The sequence below is a fragment of the Bos taurus genome, chromosome 3 (assembly GCF_002263795.3).
Source record: "Bos taurus isolate L1 Dominette 01449 registration number 42190680 breed Hereford chromosome 3, ARS-UCD2.0, whole genome shotgun sequence".
In the NCBI taxonomy this organism is placed as follows: domain Eukaryota; kingdom Metazoa; phylum Chordata; class Mammalia; order Artiodactyla; family Bovidae; genus Bos; species Bos taurus.
Genome location: NC_037330.1, coordinates 66,663,011 through 66,688,718, shown reverse-complemented (window position 1 = coordinate 66,688,718; position 25,708 = coordinate 66,663,011). Strand labels below are relative to the sequence as shown.

The 25,708-nt window shown below is 33.9% G+C and overlaps 1 protein-coding gene and 1 pseudogene across 4 annotated transcripts in view; one reads left to right on the top strand and one right to left on the bottom strand.

Moving 5' to 3' along the window:
* The window catches only part of DNAJB4 (DnaJ heat shock protein family (Hsp40) member B4), a 43,998-nt gene extending 18,588 nt beyond the window's left edge, over positions 1-25,410 (top strand). The window contains 3 exon segments of one of the 4 annotated variants that reach the window (NM_001046503.1): positions 15,869-16,110; positions 22,147-22,715; positions 24,105-24,402. In NM_001046503.1, coding sequence (NP_001039968.1) covers positions 15,900-16,110; positions 22,147-22,715; positions 24,105-24,338 — 1,014 coding nt within the window. In that variant the 5' untranslated portion in view covers positions 15,869-15,899 and the 3' untranslated portion in view covers positions 24,339-24,402. 4 annotated transcript variants of the gene reach the window in all.
* Positions 3,341-3,436, bottom strand: LOC112446093 (uncharacterized; annotated as a pseudogene).
* Positions 25,411-25,708: the final 298 nt, after the last annotated feature.

Genomic DNA, 25,708 nt, shown 5'->3' with positions numbered 1-25,708 from the left:
GAATTTTCCACAGTTTATTGTGATCCACACAGTCAAAGGCTTTGGCATAGTCAATAAAGCAGAAATAGATGTTTTTCTGGAACTCTCTTGCTTTTTCCATGATCCATTGGATGTTGGCAATTTGATCTCTGGTTCCTCTGCCTTTTCTAAAACCAGCTTGAACATCAGGAAGTTCACGGTGCACATATTGCTGAAGCCTGGCTTGGAGAATTTTGAGCATTACTTTACTAGTGTGTGAGATGAGTGCAATTGTGCGGTAGTTTGAGCATTCTTTGGCATTGCCTTTCTTTAGGTCCTTGTAATTTCTCATTTCATTGAATTGTTTGCTCAGTAGAAGTTAATTGAACAGCAATGTATAGTAAGGCCTTATACTAGTAAAATTGTTCTTAAAAAACCAGCACTGTAGGGAGGCTATAAGCCAGTGAGTAGGGTATCGGCATATAGATTGTTACATAGATACTGAGAAAAATGTGGAAACTTGTGGTCAGAGGAACCTAACCCAAGTTGGGAGTCTGATTTGCTCAATTAGAGATTGAATCTCAAAGCAGTACTAAGCTGACTGTGGAGAAGAGGAAAATACACATACACATCACTTGATTTATACATACTAAAGAAATATTACTTTAAAGACATTACTTTGGGTGATTATGTAGTATTCATTTTGCTGTTGCTTAAAAATAATTTTTAACTGATCATAATTTAGATTATCAGTAGTAGTACATCATTACACAGTTGATCTTTCATTATCCATATTTCAAGATATTCATTATCTTGAAATTGGAGCACTCACTAAAATTTATTTATAACCCTGAAGTTAGTACTCAGGGTGCTTTCCATGTGCGTGTACATGAGCAGAGCAGCAAAAAAAATTTGAGTCTTATGTTCACAGCTGATTTCCAATAAGGCGGTGCTTAACCTTATTTCAGCTCGCATGAACAGGTCTTTGTAGTGTATTTAGTGTGTTTTTGCATTTTTGTGCTTTTTTAAAAAAATTTTACTGTTTAAAGAGATATTTCAGTGATGTACTGAAGTGCTCTCTGATGTTCCCACTAAGCACAAGAAAGGTGTGATGTGCCTTATGGAGGGAATACATGTGTTAAAATAAGCTTCATTCAGGTAGGAGTTAAAGTGCTATTTGACCATGAGTTCAGTTTTGTAATAAACAGTCTTTATACAGGAACACACGTGAAAAAAGGTTATGTGTTGATGAGTTGACTTAATGCAGCATTTCCCTTAGGGACAATGATTCAGTATTTGCTAATTCAGTGTTATGCAAGTTTATAGAATGTAACTGGTAAATAATGAGATAGCATGAATTTGACTTTTCATTTATGGCTAGGATTGATGAGTTAGATCAAGCTGGACAATATAGAGGTATAATTATTAAAGTATTGTGAAACTTCTAAAATATGTGCCCCTCTTCTGATAAACATCTCACCTCACTACCCTAAGTTTTCTTATATGTTCCCTTTAGCAAACATACCCAGGTTGAGAATTTTAGTTTACAAGTTTTATTTTACCATCAGCCAGGCTAACATTTTATAAGCTAAGTGTTTATAGTGAAAACTGTTTTTTAAAATTTGCTAGATTTAATAGACTTTTATTGTGTTCACTGCTGTTTTAGCTTGCCCTCTGCCTCCAGTCAAAGAATAATTTATATAAAGCAGGGGTTGGCAAACATTTTCTCTTTAGGGCCACACATGGGCCACAGTCTCTGCTACTGTATGGGGAAAGCAGCAATATACAGTAGGTACTATTTTATGTTTATATTATAAGGGGAGGGATCATGACCAAAATTGCTTTGATTTCAGTAACTGTTGCCAGAGTAGGCTCCGGGAGTTGGTGTTGGACAGGGAAACCTGGCATGCTGTAGTCCATGGGGTCGCAAAGAGTCGACAAGACTGAGTGACTGAGCTGAACTGAACAGTTGCCTTGACTTGCTGCTTTAGCCTAGAAAATAAAAAGGCTGTATTTTAAAATATTAAAAACTCAAACATTAAATCCAGTCCATTTAAAATTAAATTATTCTTGAAATCCCACTTCTTTCTCTTCCTTTAAGCAATTGCAGTACTTTGGGCTCATTGTATTTGGAGTTAGGCAGTCAATGGCCTAGTTTTATAAAAGTTGGTGAATACTATAGAATGGCTTATTTTATACATGTCTTAGTACTATTTGCTAGGTTTCAGTGAAGCCTTTGAATCATATTTTAGTTTCCACAATGGCAGTGGTTTAATTATTTATGCCTTTACAGATGCACCCCATAAAGATATTTTGTAGTTAAGGTTAGGTACTGTTTTAATGTAAAATAAATCATTTTATTGAATTATAAACAGTTGGAGAGCTAAACAAACTTGCTAAATAATCAGCTTATTGCATTCTTGCCAGAGTCTAATAGTTAGGCAAAACAGCAGCTTATGCTTTCCTTTCCTGCCTTACCTCTCCTGCATCATTTTTTTTTCTCTCTAGTGCTTGTCTTACCTTGAGGAGCTGTTGGTTTCACTTTTCCACAGACTACCTCTCTGACCAGCCAATTAAGTTTTCCAGGTGACTATGATGTCTTCCCTCGGAGAAGGCCTTGGCACCCCACTCCAGTACTCTTGTCTGGAAAATCCCATGGATGGAGGAGACTGGTAGGCTGCAGTCCATGGGGTTGCTAAGAGTCGGACACGACTGAGCGACTTCCCTTTCACTTTTCACTTTCATGCATTGGAGAAGGAAATGGCAACCCACTCCAGTGTTCTTGCCTGGAGAATCCCAGGGATGGCGGAGCCTTGTGAGCTGCCGTCTATGGGGTCGCACAGAGTTGGACACGACTAAAGCGACTTAGCAGCAGCAGCAGCAGCAGCATGATGCCTTCCCTAGCTACCTGTGAGAGGAGAAACTTTAGAAAAGAATAAAAATCACATAAATTCCTCATTTCCCAGTGTTGCTTTTTTATCATTGTGAAAGCATATACTGAGGGAGCGTGTGTAAACAGAACAATTCCCACTACTTTATCCTAAAAGTAAAGTATTTGAAAAAATCCTCACAAAAAAGTCCTTTTTTGTAGATGAAAAATGAGATGCTTTGATTTTTGACTTTATTGAGATATAATTGACAATATTGTAAGATATTTAAAGTGTACATTGTGAAAATCTGATATATGTATACATTGTGAAAGGATTACTATTACTCCCCTCTAATTGATACATCTATCACTTCACATATTTATCTTTTTTTTTGGCCATCCCAGGGTGGCTTGTGGGATCCTGCTTTCCCAACCACGAACCTGGCCCCTCAGCAGTAAAAGCTCAGACTCCTAACCACTGGAATTCCAGGGAATTCCCTTCCTATCTTTTTTAAAAATGTAAAATGCTTTATGAATATGCATGTTCCTTGGGCAAGGGCTATAATAATCTTCTCTGCGTTATGCCAATTAATGTACAACTGAAGTCAGCACTGGGATACTATTTTATAAGTAAAAATAAAATTTTTATTTTTAAATTTTATTTGGCCATGCAGTGTGGCTTGTGGAATTTTAGTTCCCCAAGCACAGAGTCCTAACCACTGGACCACTAAGGAATTCCCCAAAATGAACTTCTCTTTAGTATTCACCTGTTAAGATTTTGTTTTCCCCAAATGTGCATGTAAAAGATGTGTATATATGATATACTTAAGTTCATAGGTTAAGGTTTCTGAAAAGCTGGATCATAGCACTAGTAATTAGAAGAAACCTCTAGATCTACGCTAATACAGTAGCCACTAGCCACTTGAAGCAAAGTACCTGAAATGTGGCTCTCTGAATTGAGATGTTGAATAAATGTAAAATTCACACTGGATTATTCTGAAGACTTAGTACAACAAAAAAGAGTTGTAAAATATCTTATTGATAATTTTTATATTGACTATATGTTGTAGTGTATATCAGATTTATTGAGTTAAAATATATTATTAAAATTTCACATTTCTTTTATTAAAATGTGGATTATAAAATTTTTAATTACATATGTGGCTTTTGTTTGTAACTTACTTTATTTGTAGCTCGATGCTGGACAGCACTGTTGTAAATTATGTGATCTTTCAACATAATCAAATACCAGTTTACAAGACCCATTTAAAATGACCTAGAAATTCTATAGCTTTTTTTTACTTTCTGATTCAGTATTGAAAAATACTGTACAGAACACTTTGATTCTTCTTTTTGTAATTTTTGACTGCACTGTGTGGCAAGTGGGATCTCAGTTCCTCAACCAGGGATTGAACCCACGCTCCCTGCAGTCGAAGTGCATAGTCCCAATCACTAGACCACCAGGGAAGTCTGCTGCTGCTGCTGCTAAGTCGCTTCAGTCATGTCCGACTCTGTGCAACCCCATAGACGGCAGCCCACGAGGCTCCCCTGTCCCTGGGATTCTCCAGGCAAGAACACTGGAGTGCGTTGCCATTGCCTTCTCCAATGCAGGAAAGTGAAAGTGAAGTCGCTGAGTCTTGTCTGACTCTTAGCGACCCCATGGATTGTGGCCCACCAGGCTCCTCCATCCATGAGATTTTCCAGGCAAGAGTACTGGAGTGGGGTGCCGCTGCCTTCTCCGAGGGAAGTCTGAGAACTCTTTAATGCTAAAATTTAAGAAAGTATGAGATTAGCCCACAGTCTATTCACTAGCCCTGTGGAAGTTTTTCAGTGACTTCTTGTAAAAGAGGGTTGGAAAGAAGGGCAAGTTATTATTGGGCTATTTTATTAGGAAACATTTTAATATTACCACAGAATAAAATCAATTCTATATTCCCCAAAGGGAAATACTTTCTTGAAAAGTATGGACTATTTATTATACCTGAGTATCTGCAGATAACACTACTATTTTTTCAATAAACATTAAAGCCATTTTATTTATTTTTTAAAGAGTGTATACTTAAATTTTTTTTTAAATTTTATTACTTTTTTTGGGTAAAGACTGTTAAAGTGGTAAAATTGAATGGATACATTCTATTATAGTGCTTTGTGCTGGGAAAACTATTGTAAAAAAAAGCAGTGATGGAATCAAAACTTGGAAAAATCAAAATTTGAGAACTTGGGGATTACTAATATAGCTATAGTGATTAAAATACTGGGAAATTTAGGTGGCATAGACAGTAGTCCAAGGAGAATTATGATTGATAAGTCTCTCCTTCCTGTCAAACTTTTAATGTTAGTTTGATATCTTTTCCTGGTGTTTTTGGAAGCTTACAAATATTGATGAAACTTTTTACCTTAGTAAGAGAACTAAGATAATTTCACTAGCTTACTAAGAGAACTTAAAAAGGCATTTCACTATCTTCAAAGTAAATTGACACTTAAGATAGGAAACAAGGTTTGAAATAGTTTATTTCAAAGTGAAAGTGAAGGTTGCTCAGTCGTGTCCAACTCTGCAACCCCAAGGACCATGGAGAAGTCCATGGAATTCTCAAGGCCAAAATACTGGAGTGGGTAGCCTTTCCTTTCTCCAGGGGATCTTCCCGACCCAGGGATCACACCCAGGTCTCCCGCATTACAGGTGGATTCTTCACCAGCTGAGCCACAAGGAAAGCCCAAAGTTTATTTTGAAGACCTATGGAATTAGCACTTCTTGAAACATAAAGGAGCAGTCATTAGGTAAAAAAATTGACATTTAAAACTTTCTCAGCAATCTGATCATAACTTCTTTGTGTCAGCTTCTTAAAGTGAGCCTTCCTAAATCTTATGATTTAATCTGATGAATAATTTTATGCTTTTTCTTCTGGGCTTTGAGTTCTTGGTCCAAAACACAAACCCTTCCCCTTCCTATCTTGCTTTCTAAATTATAATAATCTTTCAAGATACTGCACATTTTTCTGAAACACATTTTTTTTCTGAAAAATGAAACATTTTTTCTTTTTCATCCCCACCACTCTGTCCAGAGTGAGCATATAATTAACATTTGTATAGTGTTTTCCTTTTAAAAGCCCTTTCCATATTTTCTCATTCTATATGTCAATCTAGTGAGGTGGATGATGTTACTCATTTTGGAGAATAAGGGAATAATACCTGGTTTTTCCAGAACTTTGTATAGATGCTAAATAACACAACTAAGAATACTGGAACCAAATTCTCTCATCCCAAATCTGATGCTCTTTCTTCTGTGCCTCAATGGCCCCTTTACTCCTGTTTTAGTTACATAACACCATTTAGCTTTTAATTGTTTATGGTCTTTGTATCAAACTATTTAATTTGATTGCTAGCTGTAGACTTGAGATATGTACAGATTTGTACATGGGGAATGAAAATGGAAAAGATGATAAGAGCTGAATACATCTCTTCTTAATAACAATTGAAGAGGTCATTAAGAATTCTTTATCAGCCTGTTAGCTTCTGAAAGCATTATATCTTCTGAAAGCATGATACCCAGGCTTGCTGCTTTTCCTCTAGCCAAGCCACTACCTACCTTAGTGCCAAATTTTTAGTATAATTTGTATTTATTGTTTTATAATCTTAGATTTTTAAAAATTAATTTATTTTTGGTTGCACTGGGTCTTCATTCCTGAATTTGGTTTTCTCTAGTTGCAGTGAGCAAGGACTACTCTCTCGTTTCCATGTGTGGGTGTCTCACTGCAATAGCTTCTCTTTGCCAAGCACAGACTCTAGGGCACATGGGCATATCTATTTTTGAAAACAAGTGTAGTACCCATTAGATACTATAAAATGGGCACTCAAATACTTCTGTTGACTGCCTAATTCCAAATATGAGTCCAAATTACTGTAATTACCCAAAGAAGGACATTTAGAGTTAAGAAAAAAAAAACAGGGTTTCTAGAACAATTTAAGTAGATGGTTGTTTAATGTCTTAAAGATACTTGTTTTTAGTTTAAATTTTCTGTTTTGTGACCTGGATGTAGTAAGAAATGAATCTTTTCAAAATATTTTAATTTTTTTCCTAAAGTTATATTTGTACCCATGACAAAATTTTTAGGTATTATAACTTATGCTCATTCCACAAGAATGAGAATATAGAATCCAAATTTCAAACTCATAAGCAATTTGCTGTAATAAATCTATGATAATGATGCCTCAGTGCTTTGAAGGCATTTTAGGAAAGTATAAAATGCAGAGATAAAATATATTAGATGGCCAGTAGTTTGATTATATGTAATTATTTAGGTCTTATCTAAAACGAGGGCCAAATATCAGAACAGACACAGCCTAATAGTACTCCTCGCACGCCTACTAAGTTGCTTCAGTCATGTCCAACTTTTTGTGACCCTATGGACTGTAGCCTGCCAGGCTCCTCTGTCCATGGGATTCTTCAGGCAAGAATAGTTGAGTAGGTTGCCATGCCCTCCTCCAGGCCATCTTCCAAACCCAGGGATCAAACCTGAGTTTCTAATGTCTACTACGTTGGCAGGCAGGTTTTATCACTAGTGCCACCTGGGAAGCCCAATAATATTGTTTATATTAATATTGGGTCAGTGTCTATTTAACTATTGTTAGAAATATCTTAAATCACTATTAGATTGATAACTACTGAAAAGCTCTTTGAAATCTTATCACTAGTTTCAATATCAGATGTATATGCCTGTATATAGATTACATATGAGAAAGCACATGGTAGTGTTTGATAAACTGTAAACATATAATTATTATTAAAGGGAAGACATAGAACAGTTTTTTTAAAAAACATTGATTAAGAGGCTAAAATTCAGAGATAAAGGTCTGAAAAGGGGACATGGAAAGGGGCATGATCTTAGAGGATGCCCAAGTTCTTTGGGGATGATTCTGGTAGTTACTCTAATGCTTTATAAGTAAAATTTCCTCAGTGAAGAGAGACGATTAGTCAGTAGACCTCCAAGTAGTAGCAGAATAGTTTGTATAACTTAAAATAATGAAAACAATTTATAAATAAAGGTCATTGTATAAATTTTAGTGCTTTCATGTATATTATCTGATTCTCACAGTAACTTTTGTCAGGAATTCAGAGAAATTAAATGACTTGCCTAAATTACCTATTAAATGGCAGAGCTGAGAGGAGGAACCAAGCATTGAAATTCTTAGGTCTTTTCTTCTTTTTCTTAAATTTATTGTTAATTGGAGGATGATTACAGTGTTATTTTGGTTTCTGCTGTACATCAACATGAAGGTCTTTATTTATTTTTTCTTTTCTTTTTTTTAAGGTCTTTATTATTTGACTTACTCTTTAGACATCTGTAGTCCCTTTATGGGAGAAGGCAATGGCACCCCACTCCAGTGCTCTTGCCTGGAAAATCCCATGGACGGAGGAGCCTGGTGGGCTGCAGTCCATGGGGTCGTGAAGAATTGGACACGACTGAGCGACTTCACTTTCACTTTTCACTTTCATGCATTGGAGAAGGAAATGGCAACCCACTCCAGTGTTCTTGCCTGGAGAATCCCATGGACGGAGAAGCCTGGTAGGCTTCAGTCCATGGGGTCGCACAGAGTCGGACACGACTGAAGCGACTTAGCAGCAGCAGCAGTCCCTTTATTCTAGTCCCCTAATAGTTGAAAATGCAATGATGATAGTTTTCTCAAGGCATCTTTCAAGTAATACAGAATGATTGAAGTATATAAAGCAGCAACAGAAATCAAGACTGAAAAGATCTGACTCTAAAATCAAAGATATATATTAAATAAACACTAAACTTCTTATCCACTTATTTTAAAATTGTTATAAATAACAACTTCCTTTTTTTAGGTCAGTTTTAGGTTCACAGCACAACTGAATGGAAGGTACAGAAATACAGAATTTTCCCATATACCTCCTGCCTCTACACATGCATAGCGCCCCCCGCTACATTATCAACATCTCCCACTATAGATGGAACATATGTTTACAACTCATGAACTTATGCTGTGTGTGCTTAGTCGGTTAGTCGTATCCAGTTCTTTGTGACCCTATGGACTACAGCCTGCCAGGCTCCTCTGTCCATGGGGATTCTCTAGGTAAGAATACTGGAGTGGGTTGCCATGCCCTCCTCCAAGGCGTCTTCTCAACCCAGGGATCAAACCCAGGTCTCAATCTCGCATTGCAGGTGGATTCTTTACTGACTGAGCCACCAGGGAAGCCCAAGAATACTAGAGTGGGTAGCTTATCCCTTCTCCAGAGAATCTTCCTGACCTAGGAATTGAACCGGGGTCTCCTGCACTGCAGGTAGATTCTTTACCAGCTGAGCTACCAGGGTAGCCCCATGAATTGATACTAATAAATTATTATCACCCAGAGTCCATAATTTACATTAGGTTTCACTCTTGGTGTTGTATATTCTATGAGTTTGGACAAATCTGTATATTGACATGTGCCTACCTTTCGGTATCATACTGAGTAGTTTCACTACCTTAAAATCCTCTGTACCCCACCTATTTATCCTTCCCTTCCCACTAACCCTTGGCAACAGCTGATCTTTTTATTGTCTCCATAGTTTTGCCTTTTTGAAAATAATATATAGCGTGTAGCCTTTTCAGACTGGCTTCTTTGATTTAGTAATATGCATTTGTTTCCTCCATGTTTTTACATGGTTTGATGGCTAATTTCTTTTAACTTTCTTATTTTTAAATTTATTTTATTTTGAGAAAGTCATTTTTAGTGCTGAATAATGTTCCATTGTCTGAATGGAATTTTACCACAGTTTATTCACCTACTGAAGGACATTGTGTCCAAGTTTTGGCACTTATGAATAAAGCTGCTATAAACATTCATGTGCAAGTTTTTGTGTGGATGTTGGTTTTCAGCTCTTCTGAGGAATACCAAGGAACATGATTGCCAGATCACACAATAAATGTATTTTAGTTTTGTAAGAAATCACCAAACTCTCTGTCAAAGTAGAAGACATGCCTACCAGCACTGAAAGAGAGTAACTATTATTCTATGCCAGCATTGGTACTGCCAGAGTTCTGAATTTTGGCCATTCTAATAGGTGTGTTATGATATTTTATCGTTTTAATTTGCATTTCCCTGATGATGCTTCTGAACGGTGGTGTTGGAGAAGACTCTTGAGAGTCCCTTGGACTGCAAGGAGATCCAACCAGTCCATTCTAAAGGAGATCAGTCCTGGGTGTTCTTTGGAAGGACTGATGCAAAAGTTGAAACTCCAATACTTTGGCCACCTCATGCGAAGAGTTGACTCATTGGAAAAGACCCTGATGCTGGGAGGGATTGGGGGCAGGAGGAGAAGGGGACAACAGAGGATGAGATGGCTGGATGGCATCACCGACTCGATGGACATGAGTTTGGGTGAACTCCGGGAGCTGGTGGTGGACAGGGAGGCCTGGCGTGCTGTAGTTCATGGGGTTGCAAAGAGTCGGACATGACTGAGCAACTTAACTGAACTGATGACGTACATTATGGAGCATCTTTGTATGCTTAGGGCTTCCCTGATAGCTCAGTTGGTAAAGAATCCACCTGCAATGCAGGAGACACCAGTTCAGTTCCTGGGTCGGGAAGATCCACTGGAGAAGGGATAGGCTACCCACTCCAGTAATCTTGGGCTTCCCTTGTGGCTCAGCTGGTAAAGAATCTGCCTGTAATGTGGGAGACCTGGGTTCGATCCTTGGGTTGGGAAGGTCCCCCTGGAAAAGGGAAAGGCTACCCACTCCAGTATTCTGGCCTGGAGAATTCCATGGACTGTCCATGGGATCGCAAAGAGTCAGACACAACTGAGTGACTTTCACATTTTTATATGCTTATTTACCATCTGTATATCTTCTTTGCTGACATGTGTTAAGGTGTTTGTTAAGGTCTAAAAAATGTTAACTCATCTTTTAAACTGAGTTGTTCTCTTATTGTTGAGTTTTAAGAGTTATTTATGTATTTTGATAACAATCCCTTACTAGATATATCTTTTGAAATATTTTCTTACTGTCTATGCTTTGTCTTTTCATCCTTCTATCAGTGTCTTTTTCAGTAGAAAATTTTAATTTTAATGAAATCCAGCCTATTAACGCTTTCTTTCATGAACTGTGCCTTTGTTATCATATTTTTTAAAATAAAAAGCATTGCCAAAACAAATGTCATATAGATTTTTTTCGTCTGCTCTAAGGAGTTTTATCATTTTCCATTTAGGTCTGCGATCCATTTTGAGTTATTTTTTGTGAAAGGTATGAAGTCTGTATCTAGATACATTTCTTTACAAGTGGGTGTCCAGTAGTTCAAACACTATGAGAAACATCTTTTTTCTATTGTATTTCCTTCGTTACTTGGTCAAAGATAAGTTGACTATATGAGTTTATTTTTGGGCTCCCTATTCTGTTTTATTGATCTGCTTGCCTTTTCTGATCTATTGTTCTTTCACCAGCACCATACTGTCTTAATTACTGTATTTGAAATACAGTGTGTTTGAACACAATGAATACCACGTATAACAGAATGATTTAAGATGATTTAAAATTTTAAACATAGTCAAAATGAGTAAGTAGAAAATATTAACTGGAATATTTGGAAAAGGCCATTTCTTAGTTGGATAGCTTTGTGTGAGTGGATGCGTGTGCTTGTAAATAAGGGTATTTTGTTACACACATGTTACAGTAATCGTTTTTCTAGGAAAAAATTCTTCTAGTTCATATGATAAGCACTGTCATAATAGTAGCTAACACTTCCATGGACATCATTATTTGCCAATCACATTTAAGTACATCACACATTTATCTCATTTAATCCTCCCTCCAGCCCTCTGAAGTAGGTAGTAATATCAATCCTGTTTTACAGATAAGGAAACTTGAGGCTCAGAGAGGTTTAAGTCCAAGGCCACACAACCAATAGGTGGTATTGCCAGGATTCTAATACAGGTAGTCTAACTCCAGAGTCTGTGCTTTTAACCATTACACTATCAATATTCCCTGATGCACCTTAGGAGATTTTATAGCCACTATTCAAATATCTCCAACACTGTTAAACAAGGTATAAAAGACTTGGTTTACTTATTCTTGGATAAGAAGCATCAGGGAATGGAAGTTATAATTTACTAACATTAATACTAGATGAGAAATTTCAGGTCTGAATGTACCCAGTTAAGGAATTAATTAAATATTAATAGAAGTTTTCAGCAGGAATATCAGTAAACTGTTAGAAATCATTTGTCTTCAAGTATTTCAGTGATGTAAATTTTAATAGTACTTTCATCTGAGACTTTAGAAGGCATACTGTCTTTCTCTGTATTTATTATAAACTGAGAAATGGTTTGTGAGTTGGAGAAATAAAACTTGTTTTCTTATCATCTATGAATAAAGCCAAAGTAGAAGGTAAAGATGGTATCAGTTGAATGATTAGTTATAAACTTCTAGTTTTTTTTTTGTAGTTAAAATGCTACCTTTAGCTCTCATTATCTAAACATATTTAATATTTAAATTGTGATTATCAAATAAAGAACTCATACTTCTTTAAAAAATAATTTCTCTGTACTTATTATTAAAGTATAATATTCCAAGAAGGGAATTTTGTTAAATCTATTAAAAATAAAATGTAATGTCATTAGAATATTTGATTCTGGCCCTTGACTCCCCTCAAACTTATTATTAAGCACAAAAGCTTTGTTGCTATTAACTTTTATAAACAAAATAATAAATATAAAGTTTTATGATTTGGTTGAAAAATTAAAATCATTTCTTTAAAATACATTTTAACTGTCCTTCAGTTAGAGAGGATCCACCTCTACCCCAGCATAAGAACTTGACCTTGTAAACTGCAACCATTAAAGAATCTCAGTGTTTGTAATTTTCTTTTAATAAAAGGAAGAAAATTGTGTTTTCATGGAATAATCTCATCAGTGTTTGAATAGTAAAAATAAAAAAACACAAATGCTAATTTCATATCTTTTGTTAAAAATATAGAGCCTTAAAGAAATTAAAGGAAAAAAATGTATGCTTTCCTAACTCGTTAGTTTTTGTTCTCTTCATGCTTTCTGCCACATATACACATACCTATAAAATCAAATAAGCAATGATTTATGTAATTTCTAAAGTGTTTCAAATAGACTTATTATGTAATTTTTTTGGTTTTTAAAAATACATTTATTAAATGAATGTTGTTTACATCTCTGCTCCATTTACCCTACAGGCTGCCATTATTGTTCCTTTTACACACTCTATTGTCACGATAATTATTTACAGGGAAACAACTGCTCTTTACCGCCCCCCCCCCCACCCCCGCAAAAGAAAAAGCCACCCCCATTCATCTCAAACAAACTCGGATGAAGAAAATTCAATACAAAGTGATTGTGTAATGGATTTTCAGCTCTTAAGTGGTAGAAGAGACAACTCAGTCTGAAAAAGTAAATGTAAGAGTAAAATGTTTCTCAAGTACTATGTAATTTAATAATGACCACATTGATTTATTACCCTCTTGCGTGTAATTGCAGTGGGTATATTTGTATATATAATTTTTCTTATTATTTTCTAAGGACAAATTTCCAGGTATGATATTTATAGTGCTTCTAAAATCATTTTAAATAAACCATTCCCAAATGTTGGAAAGAATTATTTATACTGCTTATTTTAACAAAACCTAGTTAGAATTTTTTCATTTAAAGTCTTATAATTGCCTCCTTATTAACTTGGAATTCCAAGTTGAGGTGAATTCTTGCATTTCACCGCTGCTACTCTAATCCTTTTGTTATTTATGCTATTTGAAAAAATATGAAAATCGTTTATCACCCTTCTCTCTGCGTGATAAGCCAGATTTCTTTCCATTTGTTGATATGTAATGCATCTTTCAGAAATGCGAAAGATCTAGTAGTCTTTGGCTTCTAAAATCATTTAATATGTCAATTCCTAATAATATTTCTAGCTCTCTGAAAATGATTGAATCAGATAAGAATCTGGTTTTTTTTTTTTAGTTCCCAGAATTGCCCTCCAGAACAATTTAATACTTTTTATACTGCTATACCAGTGTTCTTTGATAATGAATATTTAATGGACTTTTTTTAGAAACTAATTCTAGAATACATTATTTTTATTATATTTTTATTCTACTCTCAGTGCTGGTCCTTGCACTGGATTCCAAATTGCAATATGCTTTTCTAAAAAGTAAGAGTCTTAAGGTAACTTTTGATCTTAGCATTTTCCCCCAAGTTTTTTGGACTTGGAAAGTTTATCTTTGACATTAAGTATTCCTTGGTGGTACTAAAAATTTTTGCTGAATAGCTTACAAACCTCTGTAACCTGTAAGTAGGCTAGATAGATATTATACTTTCCTATACCAAGGTGTTTTTAAAGAAGAGTTTTGAGAAATAGTAAATCTTAGCTGTTTAAATGCACAAAGATGAACATTATGAAAGAACTGCTGAATCATTTTCGTAAGGCTGCTTGGTTTATAGAGTAGGCGTTCCCATATTGTTAAAGCTTAACGTGATCACTGCCTTTTCATTATCCTACACATATATGTACATTTAGTTTTTCTCATAAATGCTCTTTTTTCTTTTCATTTTACAGACTTAAGATATTTAAATACAGTGCTCTGTGCAATTCTTTTGATATTTTCTTATCAATCCATCTTTACAATATTAGAACTAGGAACAGTTTTGAAAAGATGAAGGAAGAAACTATGTAGAAGATAAAAGATGAGTTATATACACTGAAAATATTTCTTATAAATATCCAAAATATATATTAGAAAAGCAGGCATCAAAACAGTGTATAAATGATATATGATGTAAACTTTTTAAAAAATAGAAAACTACAGAAAATAACCATAAATATTCATAGGAAAAGAAAGGATTAGAAGGAAATACACTGACATTTATTGAGAATTATCTAAAGTGGTAAGATAGGAAGTTTTTTAAGATTAAAAACTTTTGTTCTGTCTTTTTTCTTTCTGTTTTCCAAAATCTTCAATGAGTGTTTATAATTAGGGAAAATGTGTTTTTAAAAGAAAAAAATATTTCTCATATTATACCTTGTAAATAGCATATCCAGATTGTAAGCTGATCCAGTTAAAGTCTTAAAAGAAACGTTGAGTTTTTACTGCCTGAAACCTGATACTTTTTCCTGTCTTTCCGGAAGCAGCACAAAAATTCTTTAAATAGTGACCCTAGGAATGAGGAGGGCGGATCTCATTCTGTTTTAGTTGAAGTAACTAAATCAGATATGAAGCTTTCACAAGTATTAGTCTGCCTGAACTATTAATATTAACTCTTGCATACTACAAAAAACCCCACAAAACTTACCAAAATCATCAGCTAAAGACATATTTAAGTCCTTTACTTATTTTAAAATATTGTGTTTGATACTTATGATATATAGTCTTTTACAATGTGAAATTCCTGGCATTTTTGATTGCAGACCCTAGGAATTTTGAAAATGACACAAATTATTTGACAATTTTAATTTAAACCATATTTTAATACTGTATATCTTGAATGACTTGAAGTTGAAATTAAAATAACTTCATTTGTATGTATCTAATTTTAATAAGATACTTAATGGCTATAATGATTTTTTTGTTGCTTTTTCACTTAGAATGGATTAAGTAAATGTGTAGTTATGATATTCTATGCTGATATACTGGTTTCTTAATCCACTTGGCCTCTTAAAAAGGAAACAAGTATGGTGGAGCCAGAAGGAAAAGGAATAGTTAATCATGGAGGAGGAGAAAACCTAGCTCGGTACTAGAGGCAGCTGGGGAAGTGACGTCCTGTAGCATTTGCTGTTCTAGAAAGTGCAGAGACACGTAGTGAAAATGGGAGGATCTAGAAGGAGGCCGTCTCCCGTGTAGTGTATATTTATCTGTAAGTGAGCCGTTGGGGAAGGAATTAAATACTGAGGCGCTGTCTGCTTGCTGCCTTAAGACAGCGAAGCTGAATTGCTGATTTGCTTTAACTTTTAAAATACCCAGCTTGGTTTATTTTCCTTAGAATCATTGTATTGCTAAGACTGGGGACGCTGTTTTCTTTCACAAAGGGAAATCTAAGTTCATTTCAAGGCACTCGAAATGGGGAAAGACTATTATTGCATTTTGGGAATTGAAAAAGGAGCTTCAGATGAAGATATTAAAAAGGCTTACCGAAAACAAGCCCTCAGATTTCATCCGGACAAGAACAAATCTCCTCAGGCAGAGGAAAGATTTAAAGAGGTCGCAGAAGCTTATGAAGTATTGAGTGATCCTAAAAAGAGAGAAATATATGATCAGTTTGGGGAGGAAGGTAAGAATTCAGTGTATATCTTTCTGTCTCTCTTTTTTCTCTATCAGCTTTCTGGTTATTAAATTCTCTGACATTTCAAAAGTAGAAAGACAAATAATGGATAAAAGCAAGATTTCATCCCTGATCATATGAATGAATGTTACATAGCTATGAATGAAATGTACTTGTTTGTCCTTTTTTGGATTTTGACATTTTGTGCAATATATACGTTCTCCCATTAGATTTGTATTGTTGACATTGTATTTGAAAAGAAACCTTAAATTCCCATACTCATTAAGAAATTGTGTCAAAAGTCTTATGCAACCTGTTTTTTTTTTTTTTTTTTTCTAATGAATTTTCTGTCAGAGCCAATAAAGATTCTTCAGTCATTTAAAATCTTAAGATTGGCAGTTCAAACTCTGGGTAGTTTATATTTTATTCACAAAAACAAAAGAAGTTTTTTGCCTTTTTTCTTATGGCAAAGCTAGTTTAGATTAAACAGGACAGAATCTTCTCTCTGAGAAGCCGAAGGCCCAGGCATTTAGCTGTAGTTGTTTTTGGCATTCTGCCTGGAGAGGAAAGAATTTTCCTGATGTCATAAAATACCAGAACAAGTTTTTAGCTTAATTGTAAACAGTAATTGTGTGCCAAGAAAATGAGATCTCAGAAATGCAATTTTTGACCTAAAATGGCCACCTCCTTAGAACAATGACTGATTTACTTTAAGATAACATTATTTCATTTGAAATTTTACTATCTAGGTGTAGAGGAAGGCATGATAACTTCCCTTTCCTCTCCCTGCCACACTTTTATTTCTTGGATTGTGAGATCTGAAACTAGTTGAATACAGTAAATGGAAGTAAAATTTAAGATTATCCTTTTATCATTCTGGATTTTAAATTGTCCATCATCGCCATATAAATGTAGCTGTAAAGTAAGACTATTTAAAATTGCTGATTGACAACAAGAACATTTTAATTTTTACAAGTTCTGGAATTTCAACTTTTTATATCAGGACTAAGTTATTTTATTACTAATTTTTCTCCCCAAATATTATTTTAAAATCATTCATTGTAGTTATGAAAACTTTTTTTTGCTTTATTGCATTTAATGTTAAATTTCCCTAATTAAAAATCTATCTTAAAATTCAATGAAGTGGTAACTGTATTTTGAGTTAAAAAGTTAAATTTAGTTAAGCAGGGTAATTGTGTAGAGGTTGTTTTTTTTTTTCTTGTTATGCTTTTTCTTTTTGATCTGAGTTGCCCCAAATTGCAGTTTCTGCTGCTATGAGGACCTGCAGTGTCAGGTTCCTGCAAAGTAAAGACTGAAAAAAGCAAGTAGTGGGCAGTTCAGTCCTGCTGGTTCCTTATGGCTGTACTACTCAAAATACTATGATTTGTTTCTTCATCTCAAAAGCTAAGCAAGATTCTCAGATACTACTAGCTATATACTACTCTTTCTGAAGAAGTTATTTTGTAATTTTTGTAAAGAAATCTACAAACATGATATAACACTATGAATTCCCATGAAAAAGCAAATACCCATTGATTTAATCCACACCTCACTAACAGCCCAAATCTGTCTATAACTAAACCATAAGATTTAGTGTTTCTAAGGATATTTATCTTCAGAATTTTCAAGTCACCAAATGATACATTTTTCTTGGCTTAACATTACCTCTTAATAGTGTTTTTCTTGAGTTATATTTCTCCAGTTTGATTTTTACTGAGCATCATCAGTGAAGTGAATTTTTAAAAAACAGGATCATCTGTGTACCCCAAGTCTTTTAGATAGTTGATATAAGCAATAAAAGTAATAGTGAGGGAAGAATAAGTTTTTTAAAGCATTGAAATATATTATTCAGAAATACTATTTTCTACTTATATTGCTTTAAAATACAGTTAAAATGAAAGTTATTTGATTATGTTTTAGAAATTATTCTTCCTTTACAGAAAAGCATTAAAATTATTTATCCTTTATTCAAAGTATCTCATTAAGTATACTGTTAAAACGTAGAAAAATATTTTTGTTTCTTTGCCTGTCATTGATCTGTTTGTGCTTGCAGGCCTGGTTGCATAGCCCTCTGTGTTTCTCTAGAAGTAACAAAACGCTAATTTACCTGGTACACTTTCCCCCCGAATTATTATATTCTCTTTTACAACCTGAAGCTATGGGAATAAACCATGAACTGAGAATTGCATGAGTTAAACGTGCTAAATTTATATATTTAGGACCTAAGATAGCCAGTGATCCCAGTATATTTGTGTTTTGAAAATGTCTAATATCCACAATTTTAAATGCTGGGTTTTAAAAAAGCTGGATAAAAAAAGAGATGTTTTAAATTTACCGTATGACCCAGCATTTCCACTCCTGGGAATCTATAAAAGAGAAATGAAAATGCAGGTCCACACAAAGACATGTACGTGAGTGTTCATAGCAGCATCATTTGTGATGGCCCCAAATGAAAATATCCGAAAGTATCATCTTTTAGTAAATGGATAAATGAAGTGTGGTATATATGTATACACACACACTACTTAGCAATTAAAAGGACTGATTTAATAAAACATGCTTTGTAAATGAAATAACCTCAAACATTATAAATCATATAAATGACTACATATTCTATTATTCCATTTATATGAAATGCATGGAAAAGGCAAATTTATAGACAAAACAGATCAGTGGTTGCCTAGAGCTAGAGGTGGTAGCAAGGATTAACTCCAAATAGAAATGAAAATACTCTTTGGGTTGATGGAAATGTTTTATAACTGGATTGTGGTGATGGCTGCACAGTTCTATAACTTCACTAAGACCATGGTATATTTACAATGGGTTACTTTTATAGTATGGAATAAATAAAATTGTTTTATAAGAGAGACATTTCTCCATAGTTGAATAATTTGAAAACAAAAAACAAAGGACTACTGACACTTGAAATTGAATTTTGATCTAATTTCTCCTCCAGAGTTTTAGGTTTAGTTCTGAATTGTTCTGTGAATGTCAACAGAAGTTCATATTAAAAGACATAAAAACAGATTTTCAGTAACTCATCCTTATAGTGGCCTGGTTTTCTAACATTTCTTTCTCTTCATATCTTCCTTTTTTTATTATGTTTCACTCAATAACTTAAAATTTAAGTACTGAAAGGTAGTATTTATATGATCAAATCTGTGCTTAGTACATTAATCTTTATACTAGCTATTAATCTTTATACTAGTTTGCTGTTTCTGTTCTTTATATAGTTAATTAACAATCTATTTACTATATATTTAAAAAAATAAGTAAATTGGATTTCTATGAATCAAAACTTTAAAGAATCTCACTGTGCTAGTTAACTCTTAAGTATTGTTATAAATTTGGATTTTTACATATTCAGTTCAGTTCAGTCGCTCAGTCGTGTTCGACTCTTTGCGACCCCATGAATCGCAGCACGCCAGGCCTCAGCAGTTATTAAGGTCATATAATTTTTTTCCCTTGAAGTCCTGATTTTTCTCCAGTGCTGCTGCTTTTGATAAACTTTAATCAACTAATTAATGGATATCATTGTTATGAATAATATCCCAGACATAATTTTTTTTTGGATTGCAAATTGGTTGGTTGCTTGTTTTTTAAATAATAGCAGTCTTGGTACAACATAAGTAAATGTTGACTCTGGGGTACATTTCTTGCTCACACGAAGTGATGATGGTGTCTAGAAAAAATTTTGGATAGCATAGGTAGTCTAGCTGCATACTAAAATTTTCCATGAGCAGTCAAAATGTATGTAGTGAAAAGTTGACTGTATAGTTGATGACAGGCTTGTTCAAGTGCTGGGCAACGCAAGTGATACTTGCATAATAATTCATGTTATATTGGTGTGAATTTTGGTAGGATTTTCTCAGTCACAGTAGTACACAGTTGACTATTTAGTGTCAAAGCTTTATTGGAGGCTGTTTGTTATCTTTGATGAATGTCAGTTCAGACAGTGTGTGAATCTTCTCAGGGACTCAGTAATCCTGATTGAGTTACCATTTTTGGCAAAGGGCTTTTAGGGAAAAGCCAAACCCATGATGTAATAACTTAAAATGTAATTCTTTCTTTTCATGAATCCATTATACATCCAAAACATTTAGATTTTATCTTGTGAAGGGTTCAATTGGGCAGGCTAGTTTATTCAATTTACTTTATGAACTCTGTTAAATCGTTATACTCTGTGGGATGAAAGATGGAGTGATTGAAATAATTTAGTATTGGTTTAATCACATTGTAATGACCTTGAGTTATACACATATTCTATCATTTAAAAAAAAAATCTGCCACTAGCTTTTTTTAACATTTGGAGTTATAACTGTACCACTAGAATTTAGAGAAAGGAGTTTTGAACGAGTTGTATGTTAAAAGTTCTTGTCCTACTTATGCTTGTCATTGTTTTCTACAAGGCATATCCTGAGTGAAAGGTGCCAAATAGAATAAGATATTTAAAACTGAGAAAGTATGCTGAGTGACTTGAGTAGAGTTTTTTACTGTTAAATTTCTCATATGTGTATGTGTAATTATACTTTATATTGTTTTTGTTTCTGCCTTTCTCTGTCTTGACACTGAAGACACATTTTAGTGTTTGTTTCTAACACTTTAAGAATTAGTTCTTCCCTTTATTCAGCAAACATGAGTGGCCGTCATTTTCAGAACTGTATGCATGAACAGTGCAAAAATAAATAAAATGTGTTTCCTGCCCTCAGATTACTCACTGATGAACATATTTGAACCTCTTAGTTTAATTCTCTTGTTTTTTTTTTTTTTTACAGTTTTATAATTTTTAGGTTCTGTTCCTGCTTGTCTCCTTTGTCAGGAATGCCCATAAGGATCATCCAGAAACTTTGCTGAGACTGTAATGATATAAATCCTTGTCAGTATTGATCCCTTAGAAAATCACTATACTGTTGTTTTGTAGGTTTTAGTAGAATCTTTCGTCAGTATGTAGTAGAAAATGCTACTTCAAATATGTTATCTCTTGTGAATTACTAATTGCTTAGTTGAGTCTTAGAGAGCAGGATCGAAGAGTCACTGTCTTGGTGTCGGAAGCAGGTTGTCCATAATAGACAAAAATAACCAGCCCAAAGGTCTTACAGGTCAAAAGGGTTTACAGCTCATGATTTCAGTTTTCTTTTTACATGCTGTTGAAATTAATGCTATCATGTGATATGCCTAAGTAAACAATTTCATTATTTAGGATATAGATAGTAATTTTAATGTCTAAAATTTTCTGTTAATGGAATTTTTTTCCCTTTCTGCCATGAATGAGTTCTATTTTAATTTTTAAACAGTGAAAGATGATCTGAAATAAAAAGTTATTTTGAATATGATATTTTATATCACTGATTTGTGTTCGCTGATAATGATGGTGCTCAAAAGATTTAGGTTACATATTTTGTTTGCATTGATTACCGAAGACCTTTCGATTGACATCTTTTTTTTTTTTTTTTGCTATTTTTAAGATTATATATTTGAAGTAGAGTTGATTTACAGTGTTATATTAATTTCTGCTGTGCAGCAAAGTAATTCAGTTATCCATGTACATATTCTTTTCCATTATGGTTTGTCACAGGATATTGAATATAGTTTCTGTGTTATACAATAGGACCTTGTTGTTTATCCATCCTATATATTGTGATTTGCATCTGCTAATCCCAAATTCCCAATCCTTCCCTCCCCCCACCCCTTGAATGACATTTTTTAAAAACCTAAATTTATATACTTCAGATCATCAAACCAGTAGCTTATAAGAGGTTCCCAATTTTTATTTATTTTCTTTTTTATGCATGGAACAAAAAGTTGGAAATAAATTATCGTTAAAGATGGGGATTTGGATAAAGAATTTGAAAGCTAAAAATTTAACTTAGGGTGGAATGATTGGTAGTTATATGGCTCTTTTGTATTTAGTTATAATGGCATTTCTGACCAATATTAATAAATAGCAACCCAAGTTAGCCAAAGTTTATGAGTAATACAATTTTTCCAAGTTTAACTTTCAAGAGTTATAAGTATTTTTCTAACCACGCTTATCTTGTCGTTTAGGGTTGAAAGGCGGAGCAGGAGGCACTGATGGACAAGGAGGTACCTTCCGGTACACCTTTCATGGTGATCCTCATGCCACATTTGCAGCGTTTTTTGGAGGTTCCAACCCCTTTGAAATTTTCTTTGGAAGACGGATGGGTGGTGGTAGAGATTCTGATGAAATGGAAGTAGATGGAGATCCTTTTGGCGCCTTTGGATTCAGCATGAATGGATATCCAAGGGACAGGAATTCTGTGGGCCCATCCCGCCTCAAACAAGATCCTCCAGTTATTCATGAACTTAGAGTATCACTTGAAGAAATATATAGTGGTTGTACCAAACGAATGAAGATTTCTCGGAAGAGGTTAAACCCTGATGGAAGGAGTTATAGAACTGAGGACAAAATTCTCACCATCGAGATTAAAAAAGGGTGGAAAGAAGGCACCAAAATTACTTTTCCAAGGGAAGGAGATGAAACACCAACTAGTATTCCAGCAGACATTGTTTTTGTCATTAAAGATAAAGATCACCCCAAATTCAAAAGGGATGGGTCAAATATAATTTATACTGCTAAAATTAGTTTACGAGAGGTAAGTTAGTAGGATATTGGATTCTGAAACCAAACAGAATTATGCCTGTAATCTTAGGGAATTTATCTAAATAATAACTAACATTAATGTTTACTACACAGCATTCTTACAATTTTCATAAGAACCCTCTAAAGTAGTACTACTACTTTGCGTCTTGTGGATAAGATTATATTTTCTAAGTTCAGTTATTTATACTAACAATTTAAATGCCAATTTTAAGTGCTAACGAGATTATATACAATGAGGCCTACCTAGTATGGATTATCTGTACTTTGTTTTTGCAGTTTGTCAAATCTGCATTGTAATCTCATTACCTTAGTCCATGTATAAGATTTCTTCCAAAGTTGTTAACTTGAGTTAATAATTATATAACAAACAAGGCATTAAAAGGGAAAATAAGTTATGAGGGTACTGCTTTAATACATTAGTTTGTATTTATTCTATTTTTAGGCACTGTTTCTCAAATTGGATTATAATCCTGCAAATATGCCCATGTCAGTTCCCTGCTTAAAATTCTTTAATAACTTCATAGAGCATCTACCATAAAGTCTAAACTCTTTAGCTTAAACTAACAGGTTGTTTTTAATCTAAATTCTATCCATACATGTGTATACATTTCCCTAAGTTTGATATATTATTATCTTGTATACCTCTGTATTTGTCTGAGTTGTCCTCTATGGAACACTGCTGTTCCTTGCTCTACCTCAACACTTACTAATGGTCCGGTGCTTACCTCAAGCAATCTGTATTCCCAGAAGCTAAGAGGGTACATTGAGTGCCCTTTGTCTCAGACAAGAATTCTGCACATACTTCTCTGACAACTTTATACTGTAAAGTTATTATTACTGGTTTGCTTCTGAATCCTTTGTGCATTCCTTGAGGTGGGGTCTGTGTTCATGGTCCCTATATGTTCAGCATCTAGCAGAAATATATGGCATGTATGGTACTCAGTAAATATTTACTGACTAAAACAATAAATGTATTTATTGTTCTAATGTTTTCACTCTGGAGAAGTATATAGTTGCTCCTATCTTTTTCTTTCTGGTTCTTAATTTCTCCCTCTTCTCTTCTCCCATTCCATCCTTGCAACTTGAATGTTGTAATAGCAGCCTCAAACAATTCATTTCATTCTAGAACAATGTGAAAGACATTCTTTCCTCCTCTTTTCCTTTTTCCTTTTCCTTTCTTTCCCCTTCTCCTTTCCTTCTTTTGTAAACTATCTGATTATGTGTATCCTGAAGGGACTTTCTAGTGGGGAAAAAGTCTTAAAATTATTGATATTCTTTTGGGGGTTAAAAGTTTACCTTAGAATCATTCTTCACAGCTGGTAATATTTTTGTTTAGACTTTTATATTTTGAAGTTTGTTAATTTTATTTGGTTCATTTTAGGCATTGTGCGGCTGCTCAATTAATGTGCCAACCATGGATGGAAGAACCATACCTATGACAATAAATGATATTGTGAAACCTGGAATGAGGCGAAGAATTATTGGATATGGGCTACCATTCCCGAAAAATCCTGACCAACGTGGTGACCTTCTAATAGAATTTGAGGTTTCCTTCCCGGATACTATATCCTCATCGTCCAAAGAAGTACTTAGGAAACATCTTCCTGCCTCATAGAATGAAAAACTTTGTTAACCATATTTTGATAAGGCACTGAAAATATAAAAGGACTGGCCATTTACTGATGTAGATGTGAATTCTGTATAAAGACATGTAAATTATTTTGAGGGTTCATTACATTGCATGAATAGAGACGGGTCAAATAAAAAGGCAAAAGGGATTTTTGCAGTTAGAGATGAAGAGAAAACTACTCACTGTATTTTATTTCATTTCTCCCAGGTCAGAATTTTTTAGTATTTTGCTTACATGTAAAATTCATTTCTGTGGAGTTAATAGATGTATTTCTAATAAAGTACCAGGCTATCCAAGTACTTTATTTCTTATATATTTACACTGTCAGTGTGATAGCTTCTCATTTATAATGGAAATTTAAATTCTTAACTAAACTATACATGTGATGGGTACTTCTAGAAAAGAAGAACCCAAGTTACTTGGAAATCTGGTTAACTAGATTAAAATCATATGAAATGCTGCTATAGGGCTGGTACCCATAAAAGAATATCCTAATACATATATTTCACCGTTTTCATTTTAAAAGTATGCTGTAGCATTTCTTAATAACATAGTTATAATGTTCTTAAGACAGATGTTTTCTTCATAAAAAGGAAATTAATGGCAATTTATCTCCTGTGGAAATCCCAATTGCCTGAATTACTGATATTTTAGAAATAGGTTGTTTTTAAAATGCCATATATAATTTTATGGAAATTAACTATATATCTTGGACTTAAATTATAGGTACATTTTATTGTCCATTAGTTAAGGATAATTTGTTTGATAATAAACGTGTTTTTAGAGGAAATATTGTTACTTGGAATTAATTTTCCAATTACACAGTCTTCTATAACTTACTCATAATATGCTATATGTACCATATGCAATTTCCCTAAAAAGAATAAACTACCACTATGGTGTTAAACCAAAATATGGGGAAAATAAACACTAACTGCTGCTTATGAATGATGTTGCTACTACTTGTTATGCATATAAATATTTTACTTTTTCATATGTATAGATTGCATTTCGTAGGTGTTTTAATTTTTTAAATATATTTACGTTTAAAAAATTATTCTGTTTTCTGTTTTATAGCTATAGTAAGAATGATATTTTGAAACAAAGATTTTGGTTCAAAAGAAATTTTCAGGATAATTGGTATACAAGGTTTATTGGACCCTATCACCTTTTAGCAGAATATGGTCTTCTTTTAGAAATTCAAAACATAGGTTTTAATCACCATATACTTTATACAGCTTTATTGAGATGTAATTCTCATGCTAAAAAGTTTACCATTTTAAAGTACACAATCCAGTTGTTTTAGTATATTCACCTTATATAGCCACTTTGTAATTTCAGAACATTTACATCAC